The sequence below is a fragment of the Eptatretus burgeri genome, chromosome 5 (assembly GCF_056783735.1).
Source record: "Eptatretus burgeri isolate ZD-2024b chromosome 5, Ebu_testis_v1, whole genome shotgun sequence".
Classification (NCBI taxonomy): domain Eukaryota; kingdom Metazoa; phylum Chordata; class Myxini; order Myxiniformes; family Myxinidae; genus Eptatretus; species Eptatretus burgeri.
This window is the reverse complement of record NC_140965.1, coordinates 50,875,165-50,895,180: the sequence shown is the minus strand read 5'-3', so window position 1 is coordinate 50,895,180 and position 20,016 is coordinate 50,875,165. Positions and strand designations below refer to the sequence as shown.

At 43.1% G+C, this 20,016-nt stretch overlaps 1 protein-coding gene and 1 long non-coding RNA gene across 17 annotated transcripts in view; one reads left to right on the top strand and one right to left on the bottom strand.

The window, feature by feature from the left end:
- LOC147026423 (diacylglycerol kinase zeta-like) overlaps window positions 1–20,016 on the bottom strand; it is a 293,140-nt gene that overhangs the window by 19,464 nt on the left and 253,660 nt on the right. For all 9 annotated transcript variants that reach the window (XM_085881839.1, XM_085881846.1, XM_085881840.1 and 6 more), the window contains 2 exons: window positions 6,083–6,110; window positions 5,898–5,997 (listed from right to left, as the gene is read on the bottom strand). In XM_085881839.1, the coding sequence (XP_085737965.1) occupies window positions 5,898–5,997; window positions 6,083–6,110 (128 nt within the window). The remainder of the gene's footprint in view (window positions 1–5,897; window positions 5,998–6,082; window positions 6,111–20,016) is intronic.
- LOC147026425 (uncharacterized) overlaps window positions 1–20,016 on the top strand; it is a 147,455-nt gene that overhangs the window by 22,894 nt on the left and 104,545 nt on the right. For 5 of the 8 annotated variants that reach the window (XR_015058335.1, XR_015058330.1, XR_015058332.1 and 2 more), the window contains one exon: window positions 18,094–18,159. The exons of the other annotated variants lie outside the window; for them this stretch is intronic. This is a non-coding gene — a long non-coding RNA (uncharacterized LOC147026425). The remainder of the gene's footprint in view (window positions 1–18,093; window positions 18,160–20,016) is intronic. 8 annotated transcript variants of the gene reach the window in all.

Below are 20,016 nucleotides of genomic sequence, written 5' to 3'. Positions count from 1 at the left end.
CAGACATGCCGGTACTGAGGCATCTCTCCGAGAAGAGCCAGAGAGATGTTGACTCTCACATGCATATGATCAGATGAACCAATTGGAGCATAGAAAGAGTAAGAGACATTTATGGGAAGGTTTGTCATGGCAGCTTTACCATTTTAAAATAACAAGTTCGAATTGCGAACATACCCTGTGGGAGTTCATTCGTACAACTCTCAGATGAGCGATATCACGGATGACAGATAGTTTTGAAATTTGGTAAGATTTTCATCACATCAGAAAAAGAAACCAGAACACCTCACAAGAGTGAGGCTAGTTTCATATCATCATTTGCGACTTAAGTTTGCGTCGGGCATCGCCCAGCGCATTTAATTTTTTTTTAATAACAATTTTAACAAAATGGGCCGAAAAGGCCATTTCTCAACCCAAAGGGCCAGAATCGCACTTTTGGCTCAGTTATTGCCTGAGGAATGGTCTCTCAAATATACCTGCCAAGTTTGGTTCGGTTCCGTCCACTAATAACTGAGAAATAACAATTTTAAGAAAATGGACCGAAAGGGCCATTTCTCAACCCAAAGGGCTGGAATCGCACTTTGGGCTCAGTTTATGCCTGGGGAATAGTCTCTAGAATATACCTGTCAAGTTTGGTTTGGCTCTGTTGACGAACAACTGAGAAATAACAATTTTAAGAAAATGGGCCGACGGGGCCATTTCTCAACCCAAAGGGCCGGAATCGCACTTTGGGCTCAGTTTATGCCTGGGGAATGGTCTCTAGAATATACCTGTCAAGATTGGTTTGGTTCCGTTTACAAACAACCGAGAAATAGCAAATTTTTTTTAAATGGGCCGAGAGGGCCGTTTGTCAGCCCAAAGGGCCATAATCTTCCTCTGGGCTCAGTTATTGCCTGCAGAGTGACCTCAAGAATATACCTGTCAAATTTGGTCTGGTTTCTTTCAAGAATAACCGAGAAATGGCAATTTTAAGAAAATGGACCAAAAGGGCTGTTTCTCGGCTCAAAGGGCTGGAATCACACTTTGGGCTCAGTTAATGCCTGGGGAATGGTCTCTAGAATATACATGTCAAGTTTGGTTCGGTTCAGTTTACGAACAACCGAGAAATAGCAAATTTTAAAAAATGGGCCGAGAGGGCCATTTGTCAGCCCAAAGGGCCATAATCTCACTTTGGGCTCAGTTAATGCCTGCAGGTATGTGTCCAGCATATGCTTGTCAATTTTCATTGAATTCTGTTCATGAATAATGGAGAAATAGATGTTCAAATGAATTGTACACAAGAAAAGGGAGAACGCGAGCGGCGCTTCGACCCTGTCGGGTGGAAGACCCCACGGGGTAAAAAGTACACTTTTCAAGTCCAGAAGGGAGGATTTACCACTGGGAGAAATCCAGGATGGGAAGTTCACAGATTGAGTCAATCCCATAGAATCACAGATGTCCTTTGTTGAAATGCATGCATGGCTGGTGAGAGTGGTACCAACACCCAGCCCATTGGTATGGAGACAATTGAAATTACCACATATGAGGAATAGAAAGTTGGCATTAGTGGTTAAAAGTTGTCTATGTTGTCTAAGAGAAAGATGTAGATGGAGTTGAAACTGTTTGTAGGACAGTACTATTCAACACACAGACAAATAAAAGGTGGGAGCAGAGGGGAAGTCGCAACCATAGGCACTCCTCAGGTTGGGAGTGTAGTATTAGTATATGGACAGTGAGAAACAGAGTTCTTGAAATAACGTGCAACTTTGCTGCTTGGACAGGGTTCAGGCCTATCAAATCATAGATGACAATAGCCAGGGAGAAACACTAAGGAGTCAGGAACGTCCTGTCAGTGGAAGGATTCTGTTAAACAGATGATGTCTGCTTTATCAGCAGTGGCTTGGATTGAGAAATCTGTGAGGTTTAAGTCGAGGCCTCAGATGTTTGTCGAGGCCTGAATGTCAGGTCAGGTTCGATCTGTGACCTGCTACAGGTACCATGTAAACCTGTACTAACCTGTTCCATGGTCGGGTTGTCGGCGACTAAACCGTCTCCCCCACCAGGTTTTCTGGTGAGGAGGGTGTTTGGATATGGACACCCAGCAGGATTAAAAACAAAACCTGTCAAAGGGCGGAGGAGCTCCTTGTGAGCCAACGGCCATCCATATCTAGTGCCCAACTGTGTCTGCGGACGTCCTCCTGCAGTTGGGTTACTTCTTATTAGGAGGTTGGTGGCAGGATTTGCACTCCAGCCACCGTAAAACGCTTCATTCCGCAAAACGCAAAAACGCAAAAAAATCTGAAAACCCACTCCGTGGGAGTACGGCCCTGTGCAGCTTCCCTTCGCAGGGCAGCTCACCGGATGATGGGATTGGGGCAAAGCCTTCGGGACCCCAATCTTTGATGATAGGAGGGAAACCACGGGGTAACATCCCTGGGTCAGATTGCGGGAGAGTGTGTCGGAGTGGTGCTGAGGTGTCGTCCACCAGACGGCGGTCTCCTTGGGTTAACCTGAGGCGGTCCCTTCGGGTGGGTGCCTGGAATGTCCTATCCCTAAGAGAGGATGATCACCTGTCTCTGTTATCATCTGAGCTCAAGCGTTTTGGACATCGGGATTGCAGCTCTCTCTGAGGTTCGGAGACCGGATTGCGGCGAGATAATGGTGGGTGGTTACACCTACTATTGGTCTGGTCGCTCTGATGGTTACCATACCCAAGGAGTTGCTGTAGCTGTGTCCAATAAGCTGACCCCAATGATAATTGAGGTAACACCGGTCAACGAGCGTATTATGAGATTAAGGATTCGTCACTCCTTAGGTGTCATTTCCCTGGTCTCTATTTATGCTCCGACTGAGGCGAGTGATCTTACCGTGAAGGACACATTCTACGCCACACTCGAGTCTGTGGTTGATCAGTGCCCCAGACGAGATACACTTCTAGTCTTGGGGGATTTCAATGCATCGACTGGAACTGATAGGGATGGTTATGAGGTGTGTGTTGGTCCCCATGGGTCAGGAACTATGAACCAGAATAGCACTAAGTTCCTTGACTTTGCAAGAAGTCATGGACTTAGGGGGCACAGTTCATGGTTTCAGCGCCCGCAAGCTCATCGCTGGACTTGGTATTCCAACGCTGGCGGTGTGGCAAAGGAGATTGACCATGTCCTCATTGACGGTCGTTGGAGGATGATCCAGAACTGCAGGGTCTACCGGAGTGCTCAGTTCCTCAATACTGACCACAGGCTTGTTGTAGCAACTCTAAAGCTGCACCTTAAATCCTGGAGAATGGTACCATCCCAGCCTAGGCTGGATGTTGCCAAGCTCAGGGATGAGAGAGTAGCTGAGGAGTTTGCGAACAGGCTGAGTGGACACTTGGGGGGTCTGGGTGCTTTGGGGGTCCTGAAGAGTTGTGGAGCACCTTCAAGACCACCGTCCTTGATGTTGCCGGTGGATGCCTTGGAGTTCACCGCAGGGCAAAGAAGAATTTTGTCTCTCAAGGGACACTGGATACCATTGACCAGAGTCGCAGGGCCAGGCTGAATGGCAGAGCTGAGCTGTTCAGGGAGCTGAGGCGTAAAACTGTACGTGCACTGAGGGTGGACAAGGAGGCCTATGTGCGAGGAATCTGTGAGGGGTAGAGCATCACCTATGGACAGGTGATTCTCGTCCCGCTTACAGGGGAATTCGCGCATTACGTTCATCCAAGCCCATCCCTCGGAGCACTGCAGTTCGAGCAGAGAGTGGTAGGCTCTTGACAGAGGAGTCTGAAGTGAAGGCCCGCTGGGCCGGTTACTTTGAGCGGTTGTACCAGGCTGATCCCCCAGCTGTCGAGTTGGACGTCAAAGGGTGTTACAATCCCTGTTGCTGACCCTCGAATCAACTGTGGTCCACCATCGCTTGTGGAAACACGGGCTGCGGTGAACCAGTTGAAACGGGGCAAAGCTCCAGGGATCTGTGGCATCCATGCCGAACTTCTCAAGGCTGGTGGAAATGCTGCACTCGCGTGGTTGCATGCAGTTTTGTGCTCTGCCTGGAACACAGGCATCATCCCAACTGACTGGAAGAGGGGCCTTGTTGTCCCTCTCTGGAAAGGGAAGGGTGATCGCCAAGACTGCAACAACTACCGAGGGGTGACGCTGCTCTCAGTGCCGGGCAAGGTCTTTGCTCGGATAATTCTTGATAGGGTTCGCCACCATCTGCTTGAGCACCAGCGTCCAGAGCAGTCAGGCTTTACACCAAAGAGGTCAACGATTGACCGTATCCTTGCACTTCGTGTCCTCACCGAACGCAGACGAGAGTTTCGGCAGGGGCTGCTTGCAGCCTATGTTGATCTCTGTAAAGCGTTCGATTCAGTGAATCGGGATGTCCTCTGGAGGATTCTTGGTCTTCGTGGGGTGCCACCGAAACTGATCGATCTTATGTCTGAACTCTACTCTGGTACTGAGAGTGCTGTGAAGTGTGGTGGTACCGCCTCTGACTTATTTCCAGTTGTTACTGGAGTTCGTCAGGGATGTGTACTTGCCCCCACACTTTTCAGCACTTGTATGGACTGGATTTTTGGGAGGATGTCGGAGAGATCAAGTTGCGGTGCATCGTTTGGCAATGTCAAGATCTCGGACCTTGATTTTGCAGATGATGCAGTCATCTTTGCGGAGACTTTAGACATCCTCTTGGGGGCCCTCGAGGTGCTGAATGAGGAGTCGGAGCCGTTGGGATTACGGATTTCTTGGGTCAAAACAAAGATCCAGGCTTTCGGTGACATCTTGGATGCTGCTGTCCTGTCTGTGTCTGTTTGTGGTGAGGATGTTGAGGTCGTGGATAGATTCACTTACCTTGAGTAGTGATATTCATGTCTCCGCAGGTTGTGAGCCGGAGGTCAATGACGTCTGGGTCGGGCCTGGGAGTCATGGATTCACTGGATCATGGGGTGTGGCGCTGCCGGTACCTGTGCGGGAGGACGAAAGTCCGAGTCTTCAGGTCCTTGGTACTTCCAGTCTTGCTCTATGGGTGCGAGACTTGGACTTTGACCAAGGATCTGAGACGGAGACTTAATTCCTTTGGTACCAGGTCTCTTCGGAGAATCCTTGGCTATCGCTGGTCGGATTTTGTGTCCAACGAGCGGTTGCTGAGAGAGACTCGGATGAGATTTGTTACCTGCATAGTCCGTGAGCGTCAGCTGCGGTTGTATGGACATGTGGCTCGTTTTCCTGACGCTGATCCTGCTCACCAGATTCTCTCAGCGAGGGAGTCTCATGAGTGGAGGAGGCCAGTGGGCCGACCACGTGCCTCATGGTTGCAGCAGGTTGACCATCATCTCAAGGAGATGGGGATGGGCCTGGCATCTGCCTGGGGGATGGCCAGACGGAGGCCCCTGGAGTACCGGCGGAAAGTGGACGCAGCGACGCGCTGTTCTGGCACATGCTCCCATACCTGACCTCAGATGTTTGAGGTCTTCACAAGGGAGGAATGACGGGGGGGGGGGTGTGATGGAAGATGGGAGGGAGTGAGACCCGTGCGGGGGGGGGGGCGGAGAGGAGGTATTTTTTTATATGTTTGCTTTTGTGAGAAAAAGAAAGTTTTGTTGTTCCCTTTTATTTTTCTTAAAGGGAGGAGGGGAAATAATTTGCAGTTGAGGAGGTGAAAAGGACAATGCCTGGGAGTAAAGAAACAGAACAAGGAACGATTTAAATCAATTCCAGCTGGTCCCTCCGAATGAGTACTGGAAACCAATTTAACTGCCCTCGTTGATGGATGTAAATGCTGTAAACAACCAAGCTATTCTGCCAATCAATCAAATTGCATGTGAGAATTGTGTGTTGCGGATCATGGTGGAGCTAGTGTGTGGTTATTATCATACTTTGTCTTAAGGAAGTAATTTATAGATCGTTCGTTATTCAGGACTGTGAGAAAAAAAAAAAACTTGCCTCAGCACTTGTGTGCAACACAGCAGGTGCATCCTTCACCATGGAGTCACATGTTGAAGAGTTCCATTGAACGGCTGCTTCATGAAATGGTTTTTCACTCCTGTACAGTGCAAGAGTGGCGTGTTTTGCAGGAAACATGCAGGTCAAGAACTATCTGTGCAGGACAATTTTGTAAATAAACTCACCGTTCTTCTGGTAGCACATCGGAGAGGCCTGTGAACAGCAAAAGGCACAAGGTATGAGAATTCCAATATCAAACAAATAGACTGCTCCAAAGGTGAGAGATCAGTAAACACAATGGTACTTGATATGTTTAGGAAAGTGTAAGAGCAATTAGCAAGTTATTCCAGTCAGAAGCAAAAGTTACAAAAACGGAGGCCAACCTGGCAAAGCAATGAGATTAGGAATGCTATTAAAACAAGAAAAAGAGCGATCAGAGATTGCAGACCCAACCAGTACTTATTTTTTGTGGTGTTTGAGTAGTTTGTGTTGTGTATTTTGTAATTAATAATAATGGACATAACTGGTACTGCCACTTTATAACTGCTGGCAATGATGACCAGGAACCAAGACGTCCAGCTTCAATGCAATCCCACTTTGATTGGACAATTCACACTGACCCATGATGTTTATTGTTATTCAATTGAATTCAGAATTGTATGAAGATAAATTCAACTCAAATCAAATGAAAGACCAAATAAGTACGGTACTGCATTGGAGTCATCAGAAGGTACCCGAACAAGGAAAAAGCAAAGATGAAGTCATCATCAGGAACCTGTATCGGATTCGGGTTTCAGGTGCTACTCCTCTACCTTCAAACCCATCCAAGCACAGCCAAGTGCGCCTTATTCAAAAAAAAAAAAATCAAAACGAACCCAGATCAAAAAAATTAATAATTCTGGCTGCCAGAACATTTAACTGATCAGGTTGAAATTTTAAAACATATATATTCACCATCACCACCAGATCATAATTGTGAAGTTCCACATTGATCAGTGAAGTAGTTCAAGAGAAAGGGTTTTTAAAAGATTTTCGCTCAATCCAATATGGTTGCCAGACCATGTAACCTTTCAATTACTTGTAAAAAAAACAAATAACCTGTTATTCCCAAGACTGGGGGAACATATTTGTGAAATTTCCCTTCGATCTGTCCAGCCGTTCTGGAGAAGACGATTTTTATAGGTTTTCGGGTAAATCCATTATGGCTGCTAAACCATGCGACCAATGACATCATCGGTGTGAACGTTTTGTTCCTCATGGATAGGCTGGTAGTACATCAGAGATAGGTGGTCATAACTGTAAAGTTTCACCTCAAACTTTCCAGCTGTTTCAGAGAAGATTTTTGAAAGATTAAAAAAAAAAGACTGTTAAACGATGTGACTGATGACTGCATTATTTTTTTTTAATGTGGACCAATTTATCCCTCGATGACACAAACAATTTCATATTGGTCAGATGTAGTGTTCTACATATGCAATTATGACATCATCATGAAGGCACCTATGACATCATTTTTTTTTTAAATCACACTTATTCCCCATATGGAGTACTTGCCATGTGCCAAGTTTAAATTTTTTCCTTTATGCGGTTTCGGAGATACAGTGGTCCAAAGTTTTTATTTTTTACCAACATGACTGCCACATCACATGACCTATGATGTCATAATTCTCATTAAAACATTCTGCATGAGTAGTCACTCCTATGGCAAAAAAATTTGTGTCAATCCGACAAGCGGTTGCAGAGAAAAACACTCACATTCTGTGCGGACAAACAAACAAACAAACAAGAAACATGTCGTGCACAGCACAATAGTTGTGAAATCCATGAAACAAATTTGACCTTAAAAATAATTTGTGGTTGAATTCAATGACCAAATTTGCAAATCCTCTTCAAATTTCAAGTCAATCAGATGAAAATTGACAATTTTAGAAATGTGGCCTTTGTCAACTTTTTGGCCGATGTTGACCTCAAAAATCCTTGTTGAATTCAGTGACTGAAAATAGAAATCCTCTTTAAATTTCAAGTCAATCAGATGAAAATTGAGGATTCTAGAAACCTAATGTAAGTTGTTGACCTTTGGTCTATGTTGAACTTTTGCCCTCAAAAGTTGACCTCAAAATATATATAATTGGTCGTTCAATTCAATGAACAAATGTGAAATTTCTCTTCAAATTTCAAGTCATTTGGATTAAAATTAACAATTTTAGAAATTCGGCCCATGGTGATCCTTTGACCAAAGTTGACCTCAAAAATAATTCGTGGTTGAATTCAGTGAGCTGATATGCAAATTCTGTTCAAATTTCTAGTCAATCGAATGAAAATTGAGGATTTTAGAGATTTGACAAAGTTGTTGACCTTTGGCCTATGTTGACCTTTTGACCTCAAAAACAATAGGCTTCTTACTTTTGACAAACTCTCCCATGTGGTGAAGTTTCGTGAAGATCGGTTTAAAATTGTGACCTGTCGACGATAGGCAGACAGACAGATAGACAGACAGAATAATGTACAAGACCAACCAATATACCGAGGTACTTTAAAAATCTTCGATTTTCACGAGTAGCCAACAAACAGACAAACGAACCCAAATGCAATATCCTCTCCTCTGCTGAGGGTAATATTTATGTTTGTTTTTTTGTTGTGTTTTTTATTTTCTCTGGAATATGATGGAAGTATTGTCGCGGGGCCAGGTATAGGTGGCGAGCACGACCACTGGAGGGAGCATTAGAGTCGGCTCCACCGAACACACCGGAATTTAGGTCGTGACCCTCGGATAAGTCCAGAAGGCACGGGTCCCTTTCAGGACCATGAATCGCCAATAATTCGACCGCATGGAGTAGGGTCAATTGCCAAACTTCAATATACATAATTACCCACGCGGCAAAGCTACCGGGGAATTCACACCTTCGACAGACCTCGAGCGGGACGAGCCGTTACCATTCCCAAACCGTGTGTAACCCAAGCGGAGGTTACCAAGGCCTGTCGGTCCAAATGTACAATTTACTGCCTCGCTATTTCTCAACACACCGTGCTAAGCCAATGAAAGAACCACAGAAATGAGCTGGAAAATTTAACAAAAGGGGTATTTATTTGTAATGGGGCAGGGGAACATGCAAGAAGGCAGAGTAAACCGAATAAAAGGAATGCAATTTACAATGAAAAGAAAACACTTAAACAGCTCTACTTAACAGACGGGGTCCACGGACACACACACACACACACACACACACACACACACACACACACACACACACACACACACACACACACACACAGAAATGGTGGCCGCGGCCTTTATTGATACCCCCAGCTCGGAGGGAAGGTGAGCTGGAGGTAAGAGACTGGCTTGGACCTTCCCGCTTTGTGCGGTTCCCGACGATCTGGCCCAGCGGGACTCGAACCCGCAACATGATGCTGCTCTAAGTACCAGGTATGGAGGGTAGCGTCAGGTGCTGGCACGCTCCACCGGCAGAACAGGCGATGAGGCAGGCAAGCGATTCACGGCGGGAAGACTCTCTCAGCCTCAACCAACGAACCCTCCCGACTCTCTCACTCCTTCACCCCCACACGATTATATCTTTCTCTTGACAGGTGGGAGGGATCCGTCTCGTGTCATCCCCCTCATTGGACAGGCATGTCGGGCAATCTCCCGGCCGTCCGAGATTGGTCGGGGGGAAGATGCTCATGTCTCCGCCCCTCGACCAGGAAGTCGAGCAGCAACATGTTGCATTGGCTCCCCATTGGCCGAGGCGGCAGACGTGCTCGCACCCCTCCGATTGGCTGAGAGGGGCGCCATGCCCATATTTGGAGCGAAACCCAAGACGCCAATGTCCAAAGAAGCCCCGCCTGGCACATTGGACGTGCCGACACCCACATACATGCCGACACGCACGCGTGCAATGGCCGATGGTGAAGAAGCGAAGATGGGTGTGGTTGTTGTTGAAGTTGTTGTAAAAAACCGAGGTAAAACAAGTGAAATCCTTCAATACAGCGCGTGTGGTGAATCAAATGAGTACACTAATGTTAAAATATGCAATTTATGCTTTTTCAGTTGAAAAACAATTAAAAAGCGTACTTAATATTTGAAATGTAAAAATCGTGTTATTATTGTGATAAGCACCTTTATGTAAACAGAAGGAATGAAATCGTTCGATACAGCGTGGCAGGAGGCTGAAAAAGAATGATTGTAAGTAAATTTCAAATACTAATGCATGACGAAACGCTTGTTTATGGCTTATATTAAAGAGAATGATGGCATAAGAAGAACTTAGCTTTCTGCATTCGGCACGAAATGGCATGGTGGACGGAAATGACGTCTTTCGTTCGTTCGTACATGAGGGTAGCGTTTCTTCGTTTTTTCCGTCAAGCAATAAATTAAATGGTTTTCACATATATAACACATTAGTTTCACAAATTTCCATTGAAATACTCGGGTATTTCCGTCAATTGTCACCATTTCCGTCGAGGTTACGCACTGCATCTACCGGACGGCCGTCATTGGCTGTCTTGAGGCACGTGGGGGGGGGGGACACCGGACCCACCGGAGACGTGGTAGACGACGCCGGGGACATTTCAAACTCGGTGCAATTGTATACAGCGCACATGCTGTAAAAATAACCCGTAGCGCACACATGTAATTCCCATTAGACAGAAGGGGATGGATTCTAACTGTACACATACTTATCGAAATAACTAAGCTTAGGGACTCTGGCTGTTTGTGTGCACAAGGTTTCCAAATCCACAACAGTATGACTGTATGACTATGACCGATTTTGATGGACTTTGATTTAAAATGGAAACATTGCTTAAGGGTTATTAGTGTGTGAAATAAAATTAAAATTTTCTGCTTTATAAACAAAATGTGAATATGCGTCTTCCCGATCCAGAAGTGACCTTCAGAATGGCTAGTTACATCATCTTAGCACTTCCTTCACTCCTTGTTGACGAGTCGGAGGCAGCACAATTCAATGATTAAGAAGCGGAGTTTAATTTTGTTTTGCAATACAATTATTTGTGCTGCCTTTCGCTGTCACAGCCAATTTAGAAAGGGCCAGGACAGAAGATTTTTGAGTTTTCCAGGTGACATCAGTGTGTGTAACTGTAATGTGTTGACAATTTTTGAATGGTTTATTTGAAATTACACTTGGTCGCAGTTCGGCTAAATTGTGTGCAATTGCTGAATCTCAGAAAGCAGAAACAAAACTTAATGTAAAGAAATAAAAAATTAAAGGAAATAAATCAACAGCAAGCAGCAAAACAGAAAACAAATACAGTCAAAAGCAAAACACAGTAAAATAACTAGAAGGGCATGGGTACAGCGCATACATCCACCACGCAATGCCTGATCCACGAGAACATATCGGGCCCAATACATTTTTGAAATAACATGCCGACAGTACGATATCATTTTTGGCCAGATCTCTCAATGGTGAAGAATCATTTTTAAAAATTCTCGTAGGCAGATCTGGATCCGGACCTTCACCAAAATCGAATCAGTTTGTACTTGTCACACCCGAACCTGTCCACAACTTTTTGAGATATCCTGCGCACAAACAAACAGACAAACAAACAAACAAACAAGCTGACTAACATATCTTGAAAAAACTTCGTTTTGGCAAGATAACAAGAAGGGCACTCGGTAGAGCGCATACCTCCGCCATGCAATGCCTGATCCACAAGAACATATCTGGCCCAATACATTTTTGAAATATCATGCTATATATCATTCATGGCCCTATCTCTCAATGGTGAAGAATCACTTTCAGAATTAAATAATTATCATATCCATATGCGTATTCAGATCTTCACGAAAATCGAATCAATTTGTCTTTGTCACACACCCATCCTGTCCAAGTTTCATCTGAATACGTTCACAACTTTTTGACATATCGTGCTATATATCATTTTTGGCCCAATTTCTCAATGGTGAAAGAATCACTTTAAAAATTCTAGCAGCCGGATCCGGATCTGGATCTTCATCAAAATCTAATCAGTTTGACCTCGTCATATATCCAACCTGCCCACCAAATTTCATCCGAATCCGTCCACAACTTTTTGAGATATCCTGCACACAAACAAACAGACTGAAAGAGGTGAAAAGATAACCTCCTTCACCTTCGGTGGCAGAGATAATGAAAGACAAAGGTAAATCTACATTGTACAGCTTACAAAGCCAAGTAGTGTAGTTGATCCCACAGATAATATGAATTACCAAGAAGATTGTTAGATTGAATTAGGGTCGGCACAAAAGTAATTCCTCTTATTGTATTTCTCACCAAATATAATTCCAATTACAATGAAAACCAGAGAGTTCATAGAACACCTTACCCCATGCAGTCTTGAGAAACAAGGGCATGGGTGGAATCAGCGAGTGTCAAATTTGATTGGTCGTGATGATGTAAAAAAACATGTCATATTTTGTCCAAGTACTGATAAACTGAAGGGTTTTGAAAGTGCCAATATGGTTATTTGTGTTCTACAGTGCTCAAGTATATAATTCCATTGGAATAAAATAAAGATTTTAAAGATTGTACAAAAAAACAATTCTGCCGTTTACCCCTGTTGATGCAGCGTCTTTTCACACCACCTTATTAACACATTACATTAGTTATTCATGCCTGTTGTTTGTGTCCTTTATGACATCCTTAAAAACTAAGTTTTCTGTTTGGAATGATTTTCTGCCAGACAGAATTATGGTTGACAGTCAAGAATATAATATAAGGCAAACAGAGTAAAAAAAAATTATTTAACCCCTCTCTGCATATGTGCGATCAGGTGGAATTTAAAGCCAACGTACTGCAAAACTACAGGTTCGTTTTCTGATTCATGGTCTGATTATTGTTCAAAATATAATATTCCATTGGAATCAAGTTGTTCCTCGATCATAAACTCACATTTGTAGACAGACAGACAGAGAGAACCAATTGCTTAACCACAATTTTCACTTCACATGCATTGAGGTAATTATAAGGAATACGGATACATATACGTGGCAAAAATGAAGTTTTTTCCCACATAGTCTCCGTCAACTGCAATGCACTTTAATGAGTGCATCGATCGACAGTTGTTTTCTGCTGATGTCACTGCGGTTGCAGGCTGACCATTTTGAGGCTTGTCATAGATATTGGTTTCCCGCTCTTGAAACGCTTTACCCAATATCCAACGGTACTCACATCAATAATAGAATGACTATACACATTATTTAAATGATTGAATATCTACTGGAAAGCCTGGAGTGGCTTAAGAGTTAAGGTGGCTGGCTAAATATCTTCTAGGGTCTTGAGTTTGAGCCCCTGTCGTTCCGATTAATAACAGCAGGTGGGTTGAATCAGCCTGTCATCCTCAGGACAGCAAAATGAGTATCAGCTGATTGGGAATAGGGGGCACTTTATCAGTGACACAGCAGCATTCCCAGCAATGATGCAACCAGCAGCCACAAACTGTATACAAAACAATATTAATATCCAAGTATACTCTCCCCAATGGAGAAACACAGCTTTTCGAAATTCTAACAGGAGTACTACAGGGAGACACCCTTTCCCTTACCTGTTTGTCACATTGCTTGCTTATGTACTCAGAAATGCTATCAAAGTCAAGGAGGAGGAATTGGGGTTCCAGTTACAATGAGGAAATAGTAGAAGAGTCAAACCGGAGTTTCTTACCGATCTCGATGTGGCTGATGACAACCTTGTTGTCAGAAGAAACTGAGCAAGCACAAGAACTTCAAGAGTAGAAGCAAGCACCGGTAAGATAAGGCGAACAATTAATAAGATAATAAAACTAAAATGATGGAATTCAACCAGTCAAAAGAAGTCACAATCATATCAAATGATGGAATAAAACTTGAGACGGTCAACGACACCAAGTATTTTGCCTCCTTGGTTAACACAACTGCTCAGGATATCAAAGAAAGAAAAGCTGCCGCATGGAGAATTTGCAACAAACTTTCAAGAATATGGAAGTCGACGTGCTTTTGGCATGTGAAGGAATGACCATTCATGACAACATTTAAGTCCGTTCTGGACCCTTACTATGGAAGTGAAGCATGGACCCTCACTGTGACCTAGGAGAAGGGATTTGAGGGATGGTATACTCGACTTCTTTATTCAGCTTTCAATGTCCATTAGTCTGAACACATGACAAATAAAGAGCTCTGTGGTTGTATTCCAACATTGTCGGATAAACTTACAAGAAGACATCTCAGGTTTGCTGGGCACTGCAACCACCGCAAAAACGAACCTGTTCCCAATGTTATACTCGAGACACTGAAACTTGGAAGACAGAAGCGGGGCAGACCAGCTCTCAAGTGCGTCAACATGTTGAAGAAAGATACAGGCCTCGATATAGAGGATCTACACACTGCAAAGCTTGATCAGGAGGATTGGGAGCTGAGGATCAATGTCATCTGAGTTTGGCCCTGAGAGCCGACTTAGGACGAAGAAATCATTTTTTATTTTTCTTGATAAGCAGTCGGCCATGACCCCTTTATTAGCTATGACCATAGCATAAAACTAGTTTCTCAATATAAGTGTTTTTAGCAGAGTGATTGATGACAGAATGATACGTAACAAGAATTCTGAAGTGTTGGCTGGTAATGAAAACAAAAATAATGTACTTTCTAAGGAAATGTAAGGAGTTTCAAGTTGATAATGGTAGCTTGGTTATTTTTTAATCAGGCTCTAATCCAACGTATTGTCACAGGTCTGGCGGTTAGGTTAATCCACCGATCCAAATGTGGTGGACGGGCGGTTAACACCAGCCAGCCCAGATAGCTGAGCGGTTTTCCTTAGGAGGCAGACACATTGATCTTCAGAGATTATAACGTGCGTGGGAGGGGTAAGCCGTGGCCCTGGCACAGCGATGGAAGCACGATGGAAGATGGATGCACAGGGAGGTTTATACTCGAACCCCACGACAAATACATGGACACATCAACTTAAAATAAACACGGGAATTTAATGACAATATAAATATTTACAAGGGTAATGCAAAAGGTAATAATAATAATGTGAAGTAGATTAAACCTAAAGTCGAGGCGCCTCAACACACAGACTTTAATACAGACAAGGGGTAAATGAAACAAAAGAAAATCCTTCCTTTATTCTGGCACTTAGCTTGGTCTAGTGATCGTCTTTATGGAACTTGGAATTGGGACGCTTCATCCTCTCTCAGCGGGAAAAACGTACGTCAGGGCAATTTGTGAGCGGTATTCAACACCAAGGCTCAGAGACCACCATGCAGCTTCTTGCATTGATCATCCTCACCAATGCCGTGGCTTTGCAGAATGGCGCCGTCTCTTCGGTGATGTACACGAGGCTTTGAGGTCCATTTCATATGACCCAACCAAGAGCCAATGGCCAGCGTTTTGCTCCACCATGCGAGCCAAATTGCACAAACACGAGAATTGCACCATCTTCTTCATGCGTCGAAGGAAAGCCATTTTGGCATGCCGAGAGGAGAGCAAAGCGAGATCCTCCGTCCTCGCCACATTCCTCTCATGACCATAACTGCGTTCCTCATACCGAGCCCACGCGTTCACTCCCTATCTCTCTTTGATGTCACACTGAACAACCATCCACCTCCAGGGCGTAGCTTGCTCGCATGAAAACCGGGAAGGCTGGGCTTCTGCCTACTCGGCATGCCTGGCTTGCTTATTGTTATGGTTGTTGTTGGTATAAAAACGCAACTTCTTCCTGACTGACTTATAAATGCAAAAACGTAGGAATAGGTCACAGGGGGCAATCATATACTGGGGGAAATTGTCCTTAATCCTGATCTAATTAACACCGCACCACCCCCCATGTGGTGGCAGGTAACACTTAAGCTCACAGTTTCCCGACTTAATTTACATCGAGATGTCTCCTACACGTCCATGGACCAAACAACTCTATTCAATCCTAACTTTCCTATGAAATTCCTCCATCTACCCCCACAACTGTCACAGCATTTTCACTTTCAGTTTGATTTGTACTTTTGGTAACTTGTCAAAAGAAAACTTAAAGGAACTAGAAAGAACCAGGAAGATTGCACGAGTCATTCAGACAAATGTCACCTTAATTTGTACTCTATATGTGAAATGTTTTAATCTTTTTGACATCTGTGTTTTTGTTCCACATTACCCTGCTGCTGTTTTCGCTAATTTTATGCAAAATGCAATCCACATATTCAATGATAATACAAGAAGAGTTTGATGTAATCTTACCCCTGTAGAAAAGCAACTCAAAGGATCGAGATCCCTTGCCTTCATAATTCCTAAAGGCCCTGTCACACCTTGAGGATTTAGCCAGCGTATGTCTGACATATGCAAAATTTGGCTAAAACACTAGCACACGTCGAATACATTATGGGTAAGTTTGTATACGTTAAGAGCACGCTGGCATACGTCGTAGTACGCTGGCTTTTTTCGTAGTACGCTGGCATACGTCGTAGTATGCTGGCATACGTCTTTGTACGCCGAGGTGTTAGACAAATTTTCCATGCTTGAAATTTTCTGACGTATGCCAGCGTATGACTCACACATTCCGCATACGCTGGCATAAGTTGTAGGCACATTACGCGATCATTGACACACGTCAACACGCGTTACTTGTAAGTTACTCATAAGTCGAAACACTTTGAGGTAATGGTTAGCGTACCCGAAACTTACTTCTAACCTATGAGTAACGTGTTGTAGGCACGTTACGCGATCGTTGACACACGTTACTTGTAAGTTACTCATAAGTTAAAACATGTCGAGGTAATGTCTACCTTAGTGGTTCTCAACCTTTTGTAGCTGCGACCCCCCCCCAACCCCCCCAAAAAAGACAAAAAACATGGAGTCTGAAACACTGACGGGTTCCTCCTGTGAACCCCATTTTTATATACCAATTCCCCTAAATGCTGCCAATACCCCATTATACGGTAGCTTTAAGTTAGAAACACATTGAGTAAGTTCTGTGGTTGTCCGGAAGACGTCAATCAAATACGTCTACATACGTCAATGTGCGTTGGAGATACGTTACACATAGGTTCAGAGCACGTTACTCATAGGTTCAAAGCATGTTACGCATAGGTTAAAAATTAAGTTTCGGGTATGCTAAACATTACGTCGACGTGTTTCGACTTATGAGTAACTTACAAGTAACGTATATCGACATGTGTCAACGATCGCGCCGCATGCCTACAACTTATGCCAGCGTATGCGGAACGTGTGTCATACGTCGAGAAATTTTCAACATGCTGAAAATTTCTCGACGTATCTGGCGTATGACGACGTATACCAGAAAACTATGACGTATGCCAGTGTACTACGATGTATGCCAGCATGCTCTTAACGTATACAAAACATACCCATAACGTATTCGACGTGTGCCAGCTTGGTTCGGCAAATTTTTCATACGTCGGCATATGCTGGCTAAAACGTCAAGGTGTGACAGCGGCTTCATATTTCGATGTCTAATGCGGTTATGATTTGAATCGTCGAGCCGCAGCCTATGAATAGCCTACGCCATGTGATTGTCGGCGATACGCTGCCGCGCTATGCATAAGTTAGACTATCGTTGGGCATAGGTTGTGAACGCTGACAACACGCTCAGCATTCGTTGGTATAAGTTATCTATATGTGATTCAAACGTTCTGTGTACGTTACTAATACGTTATGCATACGTCCAACATGTTATTATACGCCCAAAACTTAAAAAAAACATCAATAGTTCAGCGTACGCCAGCGTTTTACATACATTTTGAGACCTTGCCATACACTGGCTAAAACGTCAAGGTGTGACAGCCCCTTAAGATTTTTGTACAACACTCCTTCCCAATTCCATATCCACTTGATGCATGGCGTCATCGCCAGATGCCGAAGGAAGGGAGTACTCAGTTTTTACTCCGTTTGTTTTTCTTTCCTTATTTTCTTTCTTGTTTTCTTGTTTGCTTATCTGGGCAATATCTCAACCACAGCCAGATCAAGTGATTTGGCTGTAAAGGATATTTGAGATTTTTTGATTGATCAATTCATTATTTTCTTTTTTGTTTGTCCAGGCGATATCTCAGCCATCCTTTGAGTGAGGAACCTGAAATTTGGGGACAAAAGTGAAGATGTACTTTCGCAAAAATGTTATTTTTTTATTTTTTGACTCATCAATTAATTGATTCATTACTTGATTATTATCGATTTATTAATTTCTTGTTTATTGTATTTCTCATCTTGGCAATATCTCAGGCACCTTTTGAGCTACGAAGCTGATATTTGGACATGACCGTGAACAAGTGATTTTGGCTATGAAAGGTATTTTTGATTTATTCATTAATCGATTAATTGTTAATTTTTTGATGAATTGCTTAATTTTCAGCAGCCAATTTTCAAAAAATTACAGATTTGGATGAAACAGTGGTGGTTAAGGAATGTATGCTATTTGGCAATTGATTGAGAAATCAATTATTTTATGATTATTATTATTTATTTTAATTATGCAATTAATCAATTATTGTACACTGCTCCCTCCCAATTCTATCTCCATGTGCTGCATTGCAGCATCGCTGGGCGCTGAAGGTGCCCCAACAATGGCATGCACTGGAGGATTTGTTATTTATTTATTTGGCATGGGGGCAGTGTATTTTGAATGTACCTCTACTTGTTTTTTTATTTAATTGCCAGAGAATGTCAAATTTGTTTCATAATGTGGACAACAAATTATCTTGAAAATAACGGGAAGATTCTGCAATGGCATCTCAACAACAACATTAGTTAGGTAACAATTGAAGAGAAACATTCGAGAAATAAGATGTGCAAGTCATAATTGTTGATCAAAATAAATACCAGTTACTGCACCGTAGTCCCAAGAAGAGAAGAAGCCAGACATAACACACGTGCACACATTCACACACACACACACACACACACGCACACGCACACGCACACGCACACGCACACACACACACACACACACATATTTTGTACTGGTAAGTACTGAAAAAAGCTACTTTATTTTGAAGTTATAACCTTAACTTATAAGCCATTGACTGATTTCCCAAATACCCAGATCATCAGCTGGGCACCGTTTTTCATCGAGGTTTCGATCACTTCAGCCCAGAACCTCTCCAAAGAGCAGATCCACAACCCCAGTCACAGGTCCACATCAGTAGATCACTCAACATCAATGGACCTACAACCTCAAAGTTGTGTTCACACAGGCAGTCAACACAATATCCTTATTCAAACTTATTTAATTATTCCTTTTATTGAAAGTATTACTCCATATGAATAACTTTAATCATACACCACTTCATATGATAATATAAAATGTGATATGCAACATAATAAGATGTGAAAGATTTGCAAGTCGTAATGTAAAACGTAATTTTTGGTGTATCAGAACGGACATAATGTGCAAGTCGCAGAAAGTGTGCCTATTTAGAGGTTTAGTTCGGCCACATCGACAGTGTTATGGTGACTGAAGAACACTCTCGACAGAGAGCCCTCTCTAATGCAGCAATATCCATATTGCAGAAAACTCGTAACTGCATTAGAGAGGTGTCAGTGATCTGAAACTATAATGTTTGCACAGTCTTTGGGTCAGAGGAGGAATTATTAAAGAAAAACCATGGAGTGTTTAAAAGAGAAAAGATAATATTGTGGGGATAAGATTATATAGGTTCAAGCGGTTTGACAGAGTAGATGATAAATAAAACATTTATATTTAAGGTGTGAATTGGGGACAAAACTATGGGGCACAGCTTGAAGAAAAATAAAAGGACAGCAAGAACCAGAAACAGAAAGGCAGCCTTTTGTGCCTTGTACATTTTTCTCGTATGGTATAACGATATCAGTTTTCCTGGTGTATAACGACACTAAGCATTTTTACCTTTTGCTTTGCTGACAAATTTAAACAAAAGACAGCATGTTGTACTTCACAAACATTCTGCTCTATTCAGTATAATTTGCCTGAGTTCATCTTTCATCTGTTTGGAAGTCAGCCAACATCACCTTCGTCAACCATCCTTGCTGCTCAAATATGGCATGAGCAAAAATCATTTAGCTTCGCTGTGAAGTTACCCTGGGTGATTTGGTTTGAACCTCCGCTTAAAATTGGTGAAATTAAACATTCTGAAAATTTCAAATTATTCTAACTCAGATTTCAAGATC